The 15,161-nt window shown below is 31.7% G+C and overlaps 2 protein-coding genes across 2 annotated transcripts; both read left to right on the plus strand.

Moving 5' to 3' along the window:
- Positions 1 to 266: 266 nt before the first annotated feature.
- Positions 267 to 1,506, plus strand: LOC105639829 (LOB domain-containing protein 37). Its single transcript, XM_012223991.4, has 2 exons — positions 267 to 598; positions 708 to 1,506. Exons 1-2 carry the CDS (start codon positions 415 to 417, stop codon positions 1,262 to 1,264), a joined length of 741 nt encoding a protein of 246 aa, XP_012079381.1. The 5' UTR covers positions 267 to 414; the 3' UTR covers positions 1,265 to 1,506.
- Positions 1,507 to 12,075: 10,569 nt separating this feature from the next.
- Positions 12,076 to 14,118, plus strand: LOC105639828 (scarecrow-like protein 32). Its single transcript, XM_012223990.4, has one exon. It carries the CDS (start codon positions 12,593 to 12,595, stop codon positions 13,967 to 13,969), a length of 1,377 nt encoding a protein of 458 aa, XP_012079380.1. The 5' UTR covers positions 12,076 to 12,592; the 3' UTR covers positions 13,970 to 14,118.
- The last annotated feature ends 1,043 nt before the right edge of the window (positions 14,119 to 15,161 follow it).

Below are 15,161 nucleotides of genomic sequence, written 5' to 3' on the forward strand. Positions count from 1 at the left end.
TTTTTTTCAAAAAAAAATTAAAAATTTTAAGAATCCAACGGTGGAGGGACAACCATCCGCGGAGACACGGAGCCGCTTGCACCCAAGTCTTTGGAATCTAACCCCCTTTCTTTTCCCAATGTCCTTCTCCCTCAGTTTTTAAATACGCACACCCACCCACTATTTAACTAACTCAACTCTAGTTAACTATTAAACCCAAACCAACCCCTTCAATAATCCTTTCCCACTTTCTATATATACCTTCTTCACCTTTTCCTTGCAACCTTAATTTCTCCTCTTCATCTCTCTGTCTTCCTCTCCTCAATCTTAGCCTTGTGCCCAAAGAAAATTTTTGTGTTGCTTAAAATTACCATTTTCGGGTTGGGGTAAGCCACTGTGTTCATGTGACTATTATTGAAGTGAAAAGGAAAAGAAATGAGTTGCAACGGGTGCAGAGTCTTACGCAAAGGGTGCAGCGAAACCTGTATTCTACGGCCATGTTTACAATGGATCGAGAGCCCTGAAGCACAAGGCCACGCTACTGTCTTCGTCGCAAAATTCTTTGGCCGTGCCGGCCTCATGTCTTTTATCTCTGCTGTACCTGAAAGCCAGCGCCCTGGTTAGTATATATACACTAAATTAAGCCCTAGTACTTTTTTTTTTTTTCTTTTTCTTAAAGAAAAAGAAACGGATCTTCGTTTTGACGTTGGTTTTTCTTGATTTTTCAGCTTTGTTTCAATCTTTGTTATTTGAAGCCTGCGGTAGAACAGTTAATCCTGTAAACGGCGCCGTAGGTTTACTTTGGACTGGTAACTGGCATGTTTGTCAAGCCGCTGTAGAAACCGTGTTACGCGGCGGCATGCTACGGCCGTTGCCTGAATTACTCTCCGGCGAAGAAGGATCTCGGTCTCCGACGTCCGATGAAGGGTCGGAAGCGGAAGGGACTTGTACGGACATGTGGAATTTGCAGGTTCCGAATCCTCATTCCCGATTCTCTAATTCGAGATCTAAAGTTTCGCCAAAACGAAAAAGAAATGATGAACCGGTAACCATAAAGCGGCAACGGCTACAACTACAGTTCCCTCCAAACGATCTGGATCTTCGCCTTACTCCGAATTTTTCCCCTAAAACTTCGCCGTGTAAACCGGAAGCCCGGCGGTCGGGAACACCGTCGATGAATTCGGAGGAGTCGGTGACCACAACGACAACATGCTCTGAGATTATACTGGGAGATCACCAATACGGTAATGGAGGAGAGAGAAAACTGCTCAACCTGTTTGTTTAGACAGATTATACAGAGAAGAGAAGAGGATAATTTCTCTTTTTGTTTAGTTTTGTGAATCTGACGTTCACCATGGAAGGAAGAGAAAAATATTAATTCCTCTTTAGTCCTTTATAGATGATTTTTTGTTACTTTTACCCGGGATCAGATTACTTTTCCGGCGAGCTTTTGTAAATTACCGGTTGAGGATTTCTCTTTTTACTACTCTTCAAGAGAACAAATGAATTTGCCGGTAATTTTCCTTTTGTTTTTTTTGTTTTAATTTCTTTTGTGTCAAGTGATGACTGTATGACATGAATAATAAATCAAATTACTTTCTTCTTTCGAGAATTATTTTTCCTTGTTTATTTAATGATATAGAATTTTTTTATTCTCGTATATCTAATAAATTTAGAGCTATTTCATTTTTAGTAATGGGTTAATGCATGTGCATGTGATTGGTGTGTGTTTAGATAATTCTGGAGTGGGTCAAGTTGAGTTGTCAGCTATGCCCATAACAAAGAAATCAAACCCTACCTAAGTTACATCCCCCTAATTCATGTTTTTTACATTTTGAGAGTGAATTTGGGTAGATTGTTCACATGTAATTTCCAATTCTTTAAACAACAATTTACATCTACTTAGTTAGTTCATCTTTCATTGCACTAAAAAAAAAAAAAAAAAAAAATGCATATAGTTGCAACTTGAAAAAGTATTTTAATTTAAAAATCATTTAAAATTTAGAAATTTTGATTTGACGTTAATGAATCCAACCTTGGGGGTATCCAAGAGTAAGTTATGGGAAGGAAAGTTTGGTTTACTAAGTTCAAGCCTTGACCAGTTTCCTACGCGGCATAGAAGCTAAACACCTATTTTATTGGAGGAATCGTATGTCATTTCTGCGGACAAAATAATTTAGCTCTAGTAGGTAACTGACCTTATCTAAGCTAGTACCACCCATCTTAGCCCCTGTTTTAGTTTTAAAATTACTTTTAAACCTAACACAGCGTTCAAAATAAATAATAACTATATATATAAAAAGAATTATTTGTACATGCGTTTGATGAAAAAGAAAAATAAGTTTATTATGAATAAACAAATAATGAGACTTAACCGTGTGATATGATGTATAAAAGAAAATTAATTTTGTTACATTTGATAGTTTTTTTATTTTTTTTTTCCATTTAGATGACACTTAGAAAATTAAGATAGTATTAATTATTTTAATTTAATTTTACCTTTGTCAAGAGATTTACATTAAACTTAATTTCAATTAAATGAATATTAATTAAAAAATAATTAGTCAATTACTCTTAATTTTTATAAAATTAAAATAATCGAATTATTTTTTTAATTTCTATGCAAAGTAAAAAAATTGTCAAATATAAAGAAACACATCGAGTATAACCGTGGTTGTGGCTGTCGCTATCTTATTATGAGGTAAGAAAACTAAAAAGCATAATTTGAGAATAATTTTCTTATTAATAAATTCTAAATAAATGTAAATCATATTATTTCTTTAAATAATTTGTTTAAAAATATATTTTGAAAATTATATTGTCCTATGATAGATTATTTTGAAGCAAACAAGAATCAAGTATAGCAAATATTGTTATACTTCCTTTCGGCTGTACAGCTTGGCAGGAGGGGATGGAGAGAGAGAAAGGAGGCGGCTTTTGGAAGACGCAAAGAGACGTGAAGAAGAGGAGGAATCAATGGATTGAGATTGGGATTGGGAGAAGATTGTGTTTTATTTTATTTATTATTTATTTATTATTCTACTGAGCATGGGACCTACAAAAGTCGCAGTTCCTACGTCTCTTTCTTGGCCAATGGGCAGCAATCAGTACGGCCCATGTCACCGTCGATTTTGGCTGTCGTTTTATTACCTCCTCTCTGTGGGTCTTAATTAATTAATTAACATTTTCCTTTTTATTCTTTAACTTCACAGTGTTATTTTTCTTTTTCATGCAAAAATTTATAGTCTACTGATGCAATAGTTTCATTGCTATTTTTTTTTTACTTTTTTTTTTCACAAATTTTTACGTATCAAACTAATTTTATATATATCATTATTTACGGATAATTTTAATTAAAAATTTAAAAGGTAAAAGTTGAATTTCAATTTTTTACATTTAATTAAAATTAAATATAATTAGAATGTAATACGGACAATTATTATAAAACAGAAAATACTATTAGCACTTTTTAAAATTTATTACGATGCCACTTGAAGTGAAGCCATTATCATCTCCTCCTATCTTGGGAGTGGTGGGATCCACATCATCAATGCGATTGGATTTTTTTTATTTGTGAATCAGAGAGAGAGAGAGAGAGAGAGAGAGAGAGAGAGAGAGAGATCAATTTTTGTAAAGTGAAGAAAATGCTTTTTTTTTTTTTTCTTTCTATTATTATTATTATTTTCCGTTAAATTTCTTTTTTACATGTTATGCTGCGTCTCGCCGCATTTGGAAGTGAACCCCACGGAACCTTCTCCACCACTTGGGAAAATTTTTGGTTGTTTCCATTTCCATCAGTCACCGCCCAACTCTGCTTTGCTTGGCTCCTTCCCACTTGGTGTTATCGCCACCTTTTGTGGCATCCAATAACTATTCTACCATTTTCTTTTTATTTTTTAGAAAAACTATTTTGCCATTTCAAAAAATCATTAAGCATGAGAACCAAAAGTAAACTTATTACTATTTAATCACTTTATTAAATTATTATTTTTCAGATTTGACATGCAAAATTAATTGTTTTGATAGCTGTTAATTGTTTTAGTAGCTTTTTCATAAAATGCTAAAAACTAAACGTTACAGAGATTAACCTACCTTTTATAAAACGTTATCTTAACTTCTAAAAGTTAGTTCAAACGTTATATTACCGAGCATTGTAAAAAAAAAATTCACCTTTTTGATTGCTTAAAATACTAAAAGCTACTTCAAAAGTTGTTACCGAATACAGCTTTCACATAAAAGTCACCATCTTTTTTTACTTATGGTAGTCTTTACCTTGTGGTATTACTTATTTTCTCTGGTCTTAAAATATAAATCTTTTAAGGTTTTTCTATAAATTAAAGAAGTAATTAATTTCTCTAAATTATAGAAAAACTACAAGTAATTTGATCAAATTACCCTTTTTATCAAAACTAAGGGTAATTTATGAAGATAGTAAGAAGAGTAAAGTTCAAAATTTTCATTTATTACTCTATAAAATATTCAAAGCATCTTATATTTTGGAACAAAAACAATAACCCTAAAACAAACTATATTTTCGGATGAAGAGAGTATAATTTTGTTTAATAAATATTACTTGATGGGACTAGGAATTATGCAGTGGAAGCAATCCAGAATCTAAACAAGTACGAAAGCAAATAAAAAACACAAATCAAACAAGAACTAATATGTTGTAGTGCAGAATTGCTCACCGTATTCTTTCCAGATATCTTCAAGTTACCCTGCAGTTTTCTGCTATAGACATTAATTGATTCTATGAATCTTATTTTTCTTAGTAGGTAGAAAAAAAAAAAACAATACGTCTGTTTCTTGAGAATCTACACCGTTTTCTTCTGAATATATTTCTACAGGAAGATGGTATTAAAAAATGAATGTCCTCTCTTCTCCATGTGGGAAGCGAACAATATTTTCTTTTTATCGTTCTGTCACCCACGCAGTTAATATTTTAAATAAAAATATATTATTCCTTTTTTAATTAAAATTAATCAATAAAATTTTAATTAAAAAATTAATCTATTAATAATTTAAAATACATAACCCACATACAGTCCAAATAATTAAGGCACAATAAAGACCGATGAATAAATTAATAAGGCTACAAATTATAATAAGAATCCATACAGGACCAGTATATTCTTATTATAATTAATTATAAATTATTCCACTAAAAATTCATGATTGAACTCCTTATTAATTCAACTTTCCACAGCATAATAATTTATGTTCTCCATGTAAAGATTACAGATTCTTGTCAAATAAAATAAATCACTGACAATTTATTTAAATAATAATTTTAATCTTTAAGATTGTCGCTTAGCTTATTTCATGCGTTGGATTAAAAATCTACATGCAATATTTACACAATGAAACCTTATAAGTTTACTTAAAGTGAGTCATCACATAGATTTTATCATTGATTAATATTTCACAAATAAAAGTTGTTTTTGCCCAATTCGCTGAGAATTATTTTCTCAATAAATGAAACTCACTTTTTAATCAATTAAAACACAAAGCAATGTGCATTTGTTCATACTAATTAAATCAAAATTAAGAACATAAATCTTATTTCTAATGCTCAAGAGAATATGTTTTAAAAGTCAGTATAAAACAATAATTCTCTATTTAGTCCAGTTAGATACGTACAAATTGTATTAATACTATTATTATAAAATATGCTGAAAAAGTTATTCATTTAATGCAAATCTTCAATTAAATACGTAGAAATAATTGTTCAAAAAAATAATATAAAAAAACATACTATTACAGATGCATAGTTAATAGTATCTATTTATCATTACTAACCATTTAATTGATTTGTTTTTTTTTTTTCAAATTTCATTTTTAATTTTAAAAATAATTTCAAACTTATTGAATTAAAATTAATTGATAAATCTATATTATTTAGGCAATGTCTGCTGAGCAATAATAGTTTTAGATTTTAAACATCCTGAATAGAAATGACAGTGAAACAAGTATTTGAATAGAATTTTTAATACAACCAAGTGAATCGAATTATTTTTTAAATCAATTAAATTTTAACTGAATAACAAATTTAACCGAATTAAATTGACTGCATTAATTTTTACATTAATTATGCCAAACTATATTGGTGAATTTAATAAAATTGGCAACCAATTACAATTACCTACACTTGGTGGAGAAGTTTGTGTTCTAACATTCGTGGTTGTAGCATAAAGTATGTAAAACCCGGTTGCATAATATCAGATCCCATTAAAAGAAAAACCACATCAGAAAAAGCATAATTAAGTAAATTTGGTTGGCCAGCACTTGTTTATTATTAAATCAAAGAAAAACCGACAAACGGAGAGAAGCTGTGACGCGGATTCCACCACCGCTCCCTTTCCTAATTTCTTTCGCCCTCTCCCTTCCATTTAAATAAAGTAATCCCCCCACAAATTCCAAACTTCTTGGTAGAGATGCAAGCCTCTGTTTATATTATATATATTTTTTAAAAATATAATAGCAAATTAAAATTTCAGGGTAGGTCCAAGCCCTTGGCCTCCTTACTAATAATTTATTTTAACAATAATTAATTAAAACATGAGAAAACCCACAAGATGAGTGATATTGAGTCAAGTATTATTTATAAACATTAAACTTTGCAGGATATTTAAATTTTGATGGACAGTTTCAGATTTATGATTAGGTTAAGGCATTATATATTTTAATAATAAGAATCTTGATAAGTAAATAAAGGGTGTTATTTTTTAATGGTATTTGAAAGATTGGCGTGCAAGTAGTGAAAATGGAGAGGTCGATTTGTTATTGCAAGTTGAGAGTTTGGGTTAGCCTGAGAGTGGATGAGGATGACGTTGTTACCTTCTCCATATATTTTTAGAGGGACCCCATTTGTTGGCTTTTGCGATTCTGAATATATGCCGCTGCTTTAACATCTATAACTTAAAAAGCCTTCATTGGAGGGTTTAAGTCTTGGCTTCCGCAAGGGACGTCTCGGTCTGGCCTTTCAATCATTTTTAAAGTCATGCCATGCCATTTACTCCCTTATACAGAAACACCTATCTTTAATGTCAAAAAAAAAAAAAAAAAAAAAAAAAAAAAGAAGAAACACCTATCTACGTTCCACCTCATGCCCCAAACTAATTAAAAATACATTAAAACTGACTCCAATTTTCTTCACAATCCTCTATAACTCTCTTTTTCTTGATAGTAAGAAAAACTTTCTTTTAAACCTAAATATGGTAAGAAATACCATTCACTGAGAAAAAAAAAAAAAAAAGAAATATAATACCTTCTTTTGATTTTGTGTAATTTTATTATAATAAGAATATATTTATTTAACTAAAAATTGTATTTATTATTTTAATATATGAGTACGTCGATATACCGAGAGTAGGTAGTTGGTCTCCCACATAATAATTTTTACTCTTGGCATTCCATTTCCCTGCTATGAAAGTGACGCATTCTAATTAATGACATAGACACTAATTTCCCTTAACTAATATCTCGATATATTTTTATTTTTGCAAAAAAAAAAACAGAGTATGGGCTTTAGGTCCAAGAAGCGCAGGCGCCGGCATCGTTGACCGAAAAGCAAGGCACGGGTTGTTAAGATGGTACTCCTGAACCCTTGGACAAGCTGACGTCAGAGAATGTTTTATCCCACGTGAACATGTCCCCTCCATCCTAGTCACGGCCTACTCTGCATCTGGCAGCCCAAAACCAATCCCTGTCTATAATGCTTCTATTAAGATAAGTTTTTATTTAGTACTGAAATTTTAATTTAATTATTGAATAAAAAATAATTTAATTAACTTTTTATTTCTTTTAATAAAATTTTTTTATTCTCATTAAAAAAAAAATTGTACTGATTTTTCATTTTAATATCTTAAAAAATATGTACCAATTCTTTAATTGAAATATAATTTTATTGTTAAATTTATGAAGTAATTTAAAAACATTGTCTTAGTGGCATCATAAAATAAAATACTGAGTTTGATAGGACAAATGGAAAAATTACAAAATCAATATAGAGACTATATGAAATTCTGATTTGAAAGATTATTCTATTTATTATGTGATAATTATAAAACTTTAAATTGATTTATAAAAAAAGAGAAAAATAATATTTTCCCTTTCTCTTCTAGAAGGTAGAGAAGGGAATAAAATGGTGGGTGCATGAACCATGAGGGGGACCTACAAAAACTGATATTTGCCATAATGCTCCCATGGTTAAGGTCCATCTTCTTGGGTATGCGATTTGCAGGCGGAGAGCATCATGAATTCGATATAATTCAAATTTCAGATTGAGCACGAGGTGGTTGCCTCTTTTTTTAATTTTCTTATTCTCCAACCTTTTCCTGTACCTTGTATTTGATTTTTTTTATAAAAGAACAAAAAACTAAACCATTCTATCTATTAATAAAAATGACTCAATTATGAGAATGTACTATTTTTTTTTTTTAATGTATTATATTGTTTCAGACATTTTAAAGTTTGCATAGTGTTAAATTTTTATATTCAAGCAATCGAACATCCCAAGGACATGATGATCGATTTGTAGTTTATTTTCACATCAGATGTATTTTTCCCGTATGAAGAAAAATAAATAAATAAACAAATGTCTTGTAGCTTAATTATTATTTGGTTTTATTTGATATCCTTTTCTTTTTATGATATTACAAAAATCATTATTATAATCAGATTACACAAACAATGGGCTTCAAGAGTGACAAATATTGGCAGAGGAAAAATAAAAGAAAGGCCCAAATATGCCCAACAAACCAACTACAGGCAGCAACAGGCCCATTATACAGAAGATAATTCAAAGATGCAAACGACGTAGTATTTAATACATTCATCGCCGGGAGTGGAGAGCAACCCCAATGTGCATTAAATACAAATTACCACATCAAAAATCTTATCCCATGGTCTTGGCTTCGTGGCTAGATAGGAACAAAAATTGTAAATCTGAAATTTATTTTTATAGATGTGAATTTTATAAATTAATGAACAGTGTTTAATAAAAATATAAAACACGCAATAATAATAAACATATCCATTATTCAAGTTGATGAAAATTCGAAGCAATTGGCAAAAAAACATAATAGAACAGTAAGTTGGGACTCAGGTGTTGGGCCAAGGGGTCCAATTCTTAACGAGTGGAGAAGAGACAGCGAGTGGTCCTTAAAGAAGCCGTCCAGTGGATGAAGTTAACTGTAAAGCGAGTGTATCATCAGCAACTCAGTAACTACTAGGATATTATTGCTCAAATAATTTTAAGTGATACTTCAACTAAATGTTGATTGGCCTGTTAAAAGGTAAAATGCTCTTATTTACTCCATTTATTAGGATCGAACCTCAACCTTACTTAAGGAGAAGAGTGTCGAACCACTCATTTCAACACTCTTTGGTTAGTTCTTTAATAAATATTAGTGCAGTTGTTAGCTATTTAGTTTATTATTTTTTTTAAAAAAATAAATCTCATACAATAAGGTAGCTAGCTAGGTAGGTAGGTCACTCTTAGTAATGATTGGGTGGATTCATCTGGCTTAAATCCACGAGAAGTCACCAAAATAAGTAATTCTGATAAATCAATGTGCATGAAAAAGGCATTTCCCTTTTTTCTATAGCTCAACATTCGAAGCCAATGTCTTCTTTCTTTTGTCCTCCATATGTTTTAGGCAAGTTCTCTACTGTTTAAACTTTAAACAAACATATATAATACTGCTCCAAGTGTTCTAATTATAGTTCATAATTACTTTATAATCCAAATAAAAACAAATTATATAATTCCTTATCAATAATCATATCGATGGGTATCTTTAAGCACATGGTTACTTGCTAATTCCTTACTTTCATGTGCTTTGTTTTATATCTTGTCTTAATGAATGAAAACCCAAAGGCCATTGGTGTTGGTGCCCAAGAATTCCCTTCAGAAAAATTCCAAAACTTTCTTGAAATCTTTTCTTTTTCCTTTTTAATTTAGCTTTGTGTGTCATTTAGTTGTTGTATCTAAAAAGTTTAGGAATCCTCCTCAAAATTATAAAGTTTCATTTATTAAAACCATACAACCTTAACTTATATGTTTCTCCTTATGTGCTTTTCTTAGATTCTTGATTCTTCTTCTCATACTCTTCTTTACCTATATATTACTGCATACATTTAATTATTTCATCAATGTCCTCTCAGACAGATAATCAACATTAGTTTATATTTTAATATTTAATTGATTTTGTGAACAAAATAAGGGCTAACGAGAGTGAAAAAACTGAGTCAGCTTTTCTCTAGTTCTCTAACAATAAGAGGCTTTTAAATTTTACCATACTGATAAATATAATTTGCTAAGGACCAACATGGAGCAAGCTTTTTCTTTTTCTTTCTTTGAAAAAACATTTTCGGCACAACTTGTGTCATGCACAGCCAGAGAGTGTAAACGGGATGAAAAGAGTGTAATGGCCTTGAAAAACTTTTAGCAGTTGTGGTATTGCTGTTATCATGCCAGGAATGTAATTGTTAATATAGACAGGTTGTGAGAGCCACAGCCTGTGTAAATCTCTTCTTTCTTTTATTTTTTATGTATATGTATATAATTAGGGTTTTGTTGGTGTCAACTGTAAAATCGTATATCTGTTATATAATGGCTAAGGAAAGATTTGTATATGGCCCTAGAAGGGCTACCACAGCTTGGAAATCACATGAAGCATTTCATAAAGTTATCAGAAGTACGGTTACTAAGATGTGACAACACAATCATTTACCAGTAATATCTCTAGGGATAATATATGCTACTAATATTTCAGTTAATGTTAATTTGCCAAAACTTAATTAAGTTTGTGCATTTAGTAATATAATGAATCAACTTCTGTATAATATCCATAAATAATAGTAATTAGTTATGTTAATTAGAAGGCCAAAAAATGGGGTGTCCCCCTGACTGGAGGGCATGGTTGAATGGTCTATTTCAGAGTGGGGCTAGAGGGTTGGGAGAAAAAGGTTTAGTACTGTTGCAAGGGAACAAAAAGGTGCTATACATATCACGTGTAAAGGTGCAGTGCAGGAATAAAATCCCATTCCACAACTAAGGAATATATTTGTGTGTGTATATATACTCCTTAATTCAAAACATATGTATTTACCCAATATAATCCTTATAAATATGCCCTGTTATTCATATACGTACAGAAATGATATCTCAAACTGGTCCTGGATAAGATCCATCTTCACTAATTTAGAAGAAAGAGAGAGAGAGAGAGAGAGAGAGAAAAGAGAACAATGGAGAATGTTTATTATAGTATCATATTGACTTCGCCACATGGAATTTTGTGGGTGGAGATGAGTATAAATTTTCAGATAAGCCAAAATTTAGCTCAAAAAGACGTGCTGTACTGTCTAACCTATGGCGTTGGAATGGCTTGGGAAAACGAAAGGAGCATAGAAATATTGATATATATGTATATATTTTTCTATGCTCGCAGTCGCAGACTCTTGGTGTCTTTGTTTGAGTGTAACCATTGTTAGTAGCTAGGACTAGGAATAATAGCGACTAATATATTTGTTTATGTTTGTATTATTGTATATATAAATACTGTTTTGTCTCATTTTTAGGCTTACACGTAGATGCTATAGCTTGTTATTTATGGAGGAGGCTTTGGCTTTGTTGTAGAAAGCATATGAAACATGAGGTGATGATAGAGAGAGCTCTTGGTTATATAATTAGTTAATTAAGAGAGGGAGGGAAATGAAATCACTTGATAAGAGAATGATTGTCGTTGTAGGATTTGGAAAATGACAGAATTTTGTCTGCTATAAGTCATTTTTATGGTACCTTCCTATTCAAAATTAGTGAATTAAGTTATTTCATGATGATAGATTGTGAATTTAGAAAACCCTGAAAATTAATTTAGGGTATCAAGAAAAAAGTTAAAATGCAGAAAATGATTTGTTGATGATGGGAAGTATACAAATATTATAATGGGTGTCCCGTGAGTGAGTGATCTTTCTAACAAGTATCCCCACCACTCTCATTACATGACGAAATCACAACTCCCACATAAAGACAAGACCCTGGCCGGCTACTTCACATGCCACCAAAAATCAACAGGAATTAGCCTACCCTCCTTTCATTCTCTCCTTTATATTTCCTCATCGTTTTTCTTCTCTCTCTTGCTTCCTGAGCTCAAAGAGAGAAATCAAGAAAAAGAATTAACCTTTTCATGCCCAAGAAAGGTTTCTTGAATTGGTGCCTTCTTCAATACATCTCGATAATACTGAAAAAGGGCTGTTCTTGATCAAAGGAATAGCCTCTATTTAATTTTTTGCCCAAAATTTTGACTTGAACTAAAAGTTTTTGGGATGAGGGTTTTATTTCTTCTATTGATCAGTCCTTTTTCCCTATTCAATATAATCCCCAAATAAAGCTGAACTGTCTATTTCTTTAGATTCATTTACAGAATTCTTCCAGTCTGTCTATATTGATTCCGTTCCCAATACCCAAAAAAGAGGAAAATTTAAGGTACCCACTACTATTAGTCTGGTCTTTTTCCATCTTTTCTGCTCTTTTCAGATTTCTGATTTTCATTTTATCTGTCCTTTTTGCTCCCTTTCTTTCTTACTTTCTTTCTGTCTTTCTTTGTCAATGATGCAATTTACTGAAACTCCACCACCTCCTTTGCACCAAATCTCTACAATGAACAAAAATCAAACCCAAAGAGCTCGTCCATGGCCAGCTGGTTTCCCTTCTTCCAAATCTTTAAGCAGTTTAGGAGACGCAAATTGCATGGAACAGCTTTTAGTTCATTGCGCAAACGCAATTCAAAGCAATGATGCTACTTTAGCTCAACAAATTCTATGGGTCTTAAACAACATTGCTTCTCCTGAAGGTGACTCTAATCAAAGGCTCACTTGTGCTTTCCTTAAAGCTCTTATTGCACGTGCTGCTAAAAGTGGTACTTGTAAACTTCTTGCTGCTATGGCTAATGCTCATTGCAATAATCTTTCTATAAATACCCATAAATTTTCTGTTATTGAACTTGCTGGTTTTGTTGATTTAACTCCATGGCATCGTTTCGGTTTCACTGCTGCTAATGCTGCTATTTTAGAAGCTATTGAAGGGTTTTCAGTTGTTCATATTGTAGATTTAAGCTTAACTCATTGCATGCAAATCCCTACTCTTATCGATGCTATTTCTAGTCGTTTCGAGGTTACTCCATTGATAAAGCTTACTGTTGTTAGTCCTATTGATGAAGATATTATATTTCCTCCTATGCTTGATCTTTCTTATCAAGAGTTAGGCTCTAAGTTGATAAATTTCGCTAGGTCCCGAAACGTAATTTTGGAATTTCGAGTTGTTCCTTCGAGTTATTCTGATGGATTTTCTACTTTAATCGAACAGCTTCGAGTAATGCAGAATTTGGTGTACGCAGAAAGTTATAACGAAGCACTTGTTATTAACTGTCATATGTTACTTCATTACATTCCCGAAGAAACCCTTTCTTCTGGTATTATTATGAACAACTCTAATATTTACCCTTTCGACTCTACCTCAGCTTCTTCTTTTCGAACAATGTTTCTTAAATCACTTCGAAGTTTAGACCCAACAATTGTTGTTTTAGTAGATGAAGATGCAGATCTTACTTCGAATAATTTAGTTTGTAGATTGAGGTCAGCTTTTAATTATTTATGGATTCCATATGATACTGTGGACACTTTTCTTCCAAGAGGAAGTAAGCAAAGGCAATGGTATGAAGCTGATATTTGTTGGAAGATTGAGAATGTGATAGCTTATGAAGGGCTGCGAAGAGTAGAAAGGATCGAGCCAAAGAACAAATGGGTTCAAAGAATGAGAAATGCAAATTTTACAAGTGTTTCTTTTGGAGAAGATGCAGTTTCTGAAGTTAAAACGATGCTTGCTGAACATGCAGCAGGTTGGGGATTAAAGAAAGAAGAAGAAGACCTTGTACTTACTTGGAAAGGACATAATGTAGTATTTGCTACTGCTTGGCTTTCTGCTTAATTATCTTTTTATTCAACTTTTTCTTATTTTAATTCTTTTGGGTTTATTAGTTAATTTCCAACTTAATTTGGCAACCGTTATTGAGATTTCAGAGTGGGTTTCTCCTAGTTTATCTGTCTGGATATGTTAATAGATTGCCTTCTTCTTCTTCTTCTCTCCTTTAAATTAGTTTGACTTCAATTAGGGTTTAAATTCCTAATTTTATAAGTTTTGCACAAATCTTGTATTAGAGAGTCAAAACTTACTAATTAGAATTCTTTTTTTTTTTTTTTTTTTTTTAAATAAAACTTACTAAAAATCCTAAAAAGGAGTTCGAGAAGAATATGTTCATTGTAGTGCTTTAACCAACAATATATAGTCATAACACAGAAGCCAATGAAATGCTTGAAACCTGCACTGATAAAAGAAATTAATTCAGGACCCAGAAAACAACGGCTTCGATTTTTGTTTCTCTAGGGTAATTAATTCAGCTACAATATTTTGCATATGTATATTTATGCTGGGGCCTGCTGGACGGTATTCAGTTAAAGCTCTCTCTATAATAGCAACTCTAAATTTTAAATTCTTACATGTTGCAGGTAAAATTCATTTGCGGGCTATTTTTTTCCTCTTTTAATTATATTTACTCATTCGTCAATAAAATATATTCTTTTCATGAATGGGCAGTAATCATGCATCCACTGTAACTTGTAAGTTGTAATGCATAAATATAGCAAAATAATCTCTTCACTGTCGAATTTTTATAACTTTTCATCTCCAAATTGGAGGGAAGCTTTTGTCTCAAAGGATTATCCTTGAGACTCCAGTCTGAAAATAAGATATCATACAAATAGCTAAGTTGTGATCTTGGCTGCTTAATTTATAAATTAATTTGGATCGAGTTTCAACGATTGACAGAAAAGGATAGAAAGAAATGAGGGAAAATTATGAGAAATAAAAAAAGTAAAATGGAATCACGGTTGCTTGGAGAAGTCACTGCATTACTCGCCCAGGTAACACCTTTTTTTCCTGTTTGGTTGCCTAGAAAGTGTTAAGAAGAGCATGCATAGACTTTGTTGAATTGCCATGGTTTAATGAATCAAGTTTTTGAGCCTTGATTTTGGGGTTATTACTTAGAACTACCAAATTTGCCTCATTTTTTCTTCCAGTGAATCAATTTGATTATAGGTAAAAGGAAGATTAGGGTTCTGCA

Source organism: Jatropha curcas, chromosome 3 (assembly GCF_041381405.1).
Source record: "Jatropha curcas cultivar XTBG-Jc1 chromosome 3, XTBG_Jcur_1.0, whole genome shotgun sequence".
NCBI lineage: Eukaryota > Viridiplantae > Streptophyta > Magnoliopsida > Malpighiales > Euphorbiaceae > Jatropha > Jatropha curcas.

Bases quoted from the DNA above. Each gene is read 5' to 3' on its own strand.
- LOC105639828 (XM_012223990.4), top strand. From the start codon at position 12,593: ATGATGCAATTTACTGAAACTCCACCACCTCCTTTGCACCAAATCTCT.
- LOC105639829 (XM_012223991.4), top strand. From the start codon at position 415: ATGAGTTGCAACGGGTGCAGAGTCTTACGCAAAGGGTGCAGCGAAACC. The intron at 599-707 runs GTTAGTATATAT...TTGATTTTTCAG, and splicing joins ACCTGAAAGCCAGCGCCCTG to CTTTGTTTCAATCTTTGTTA.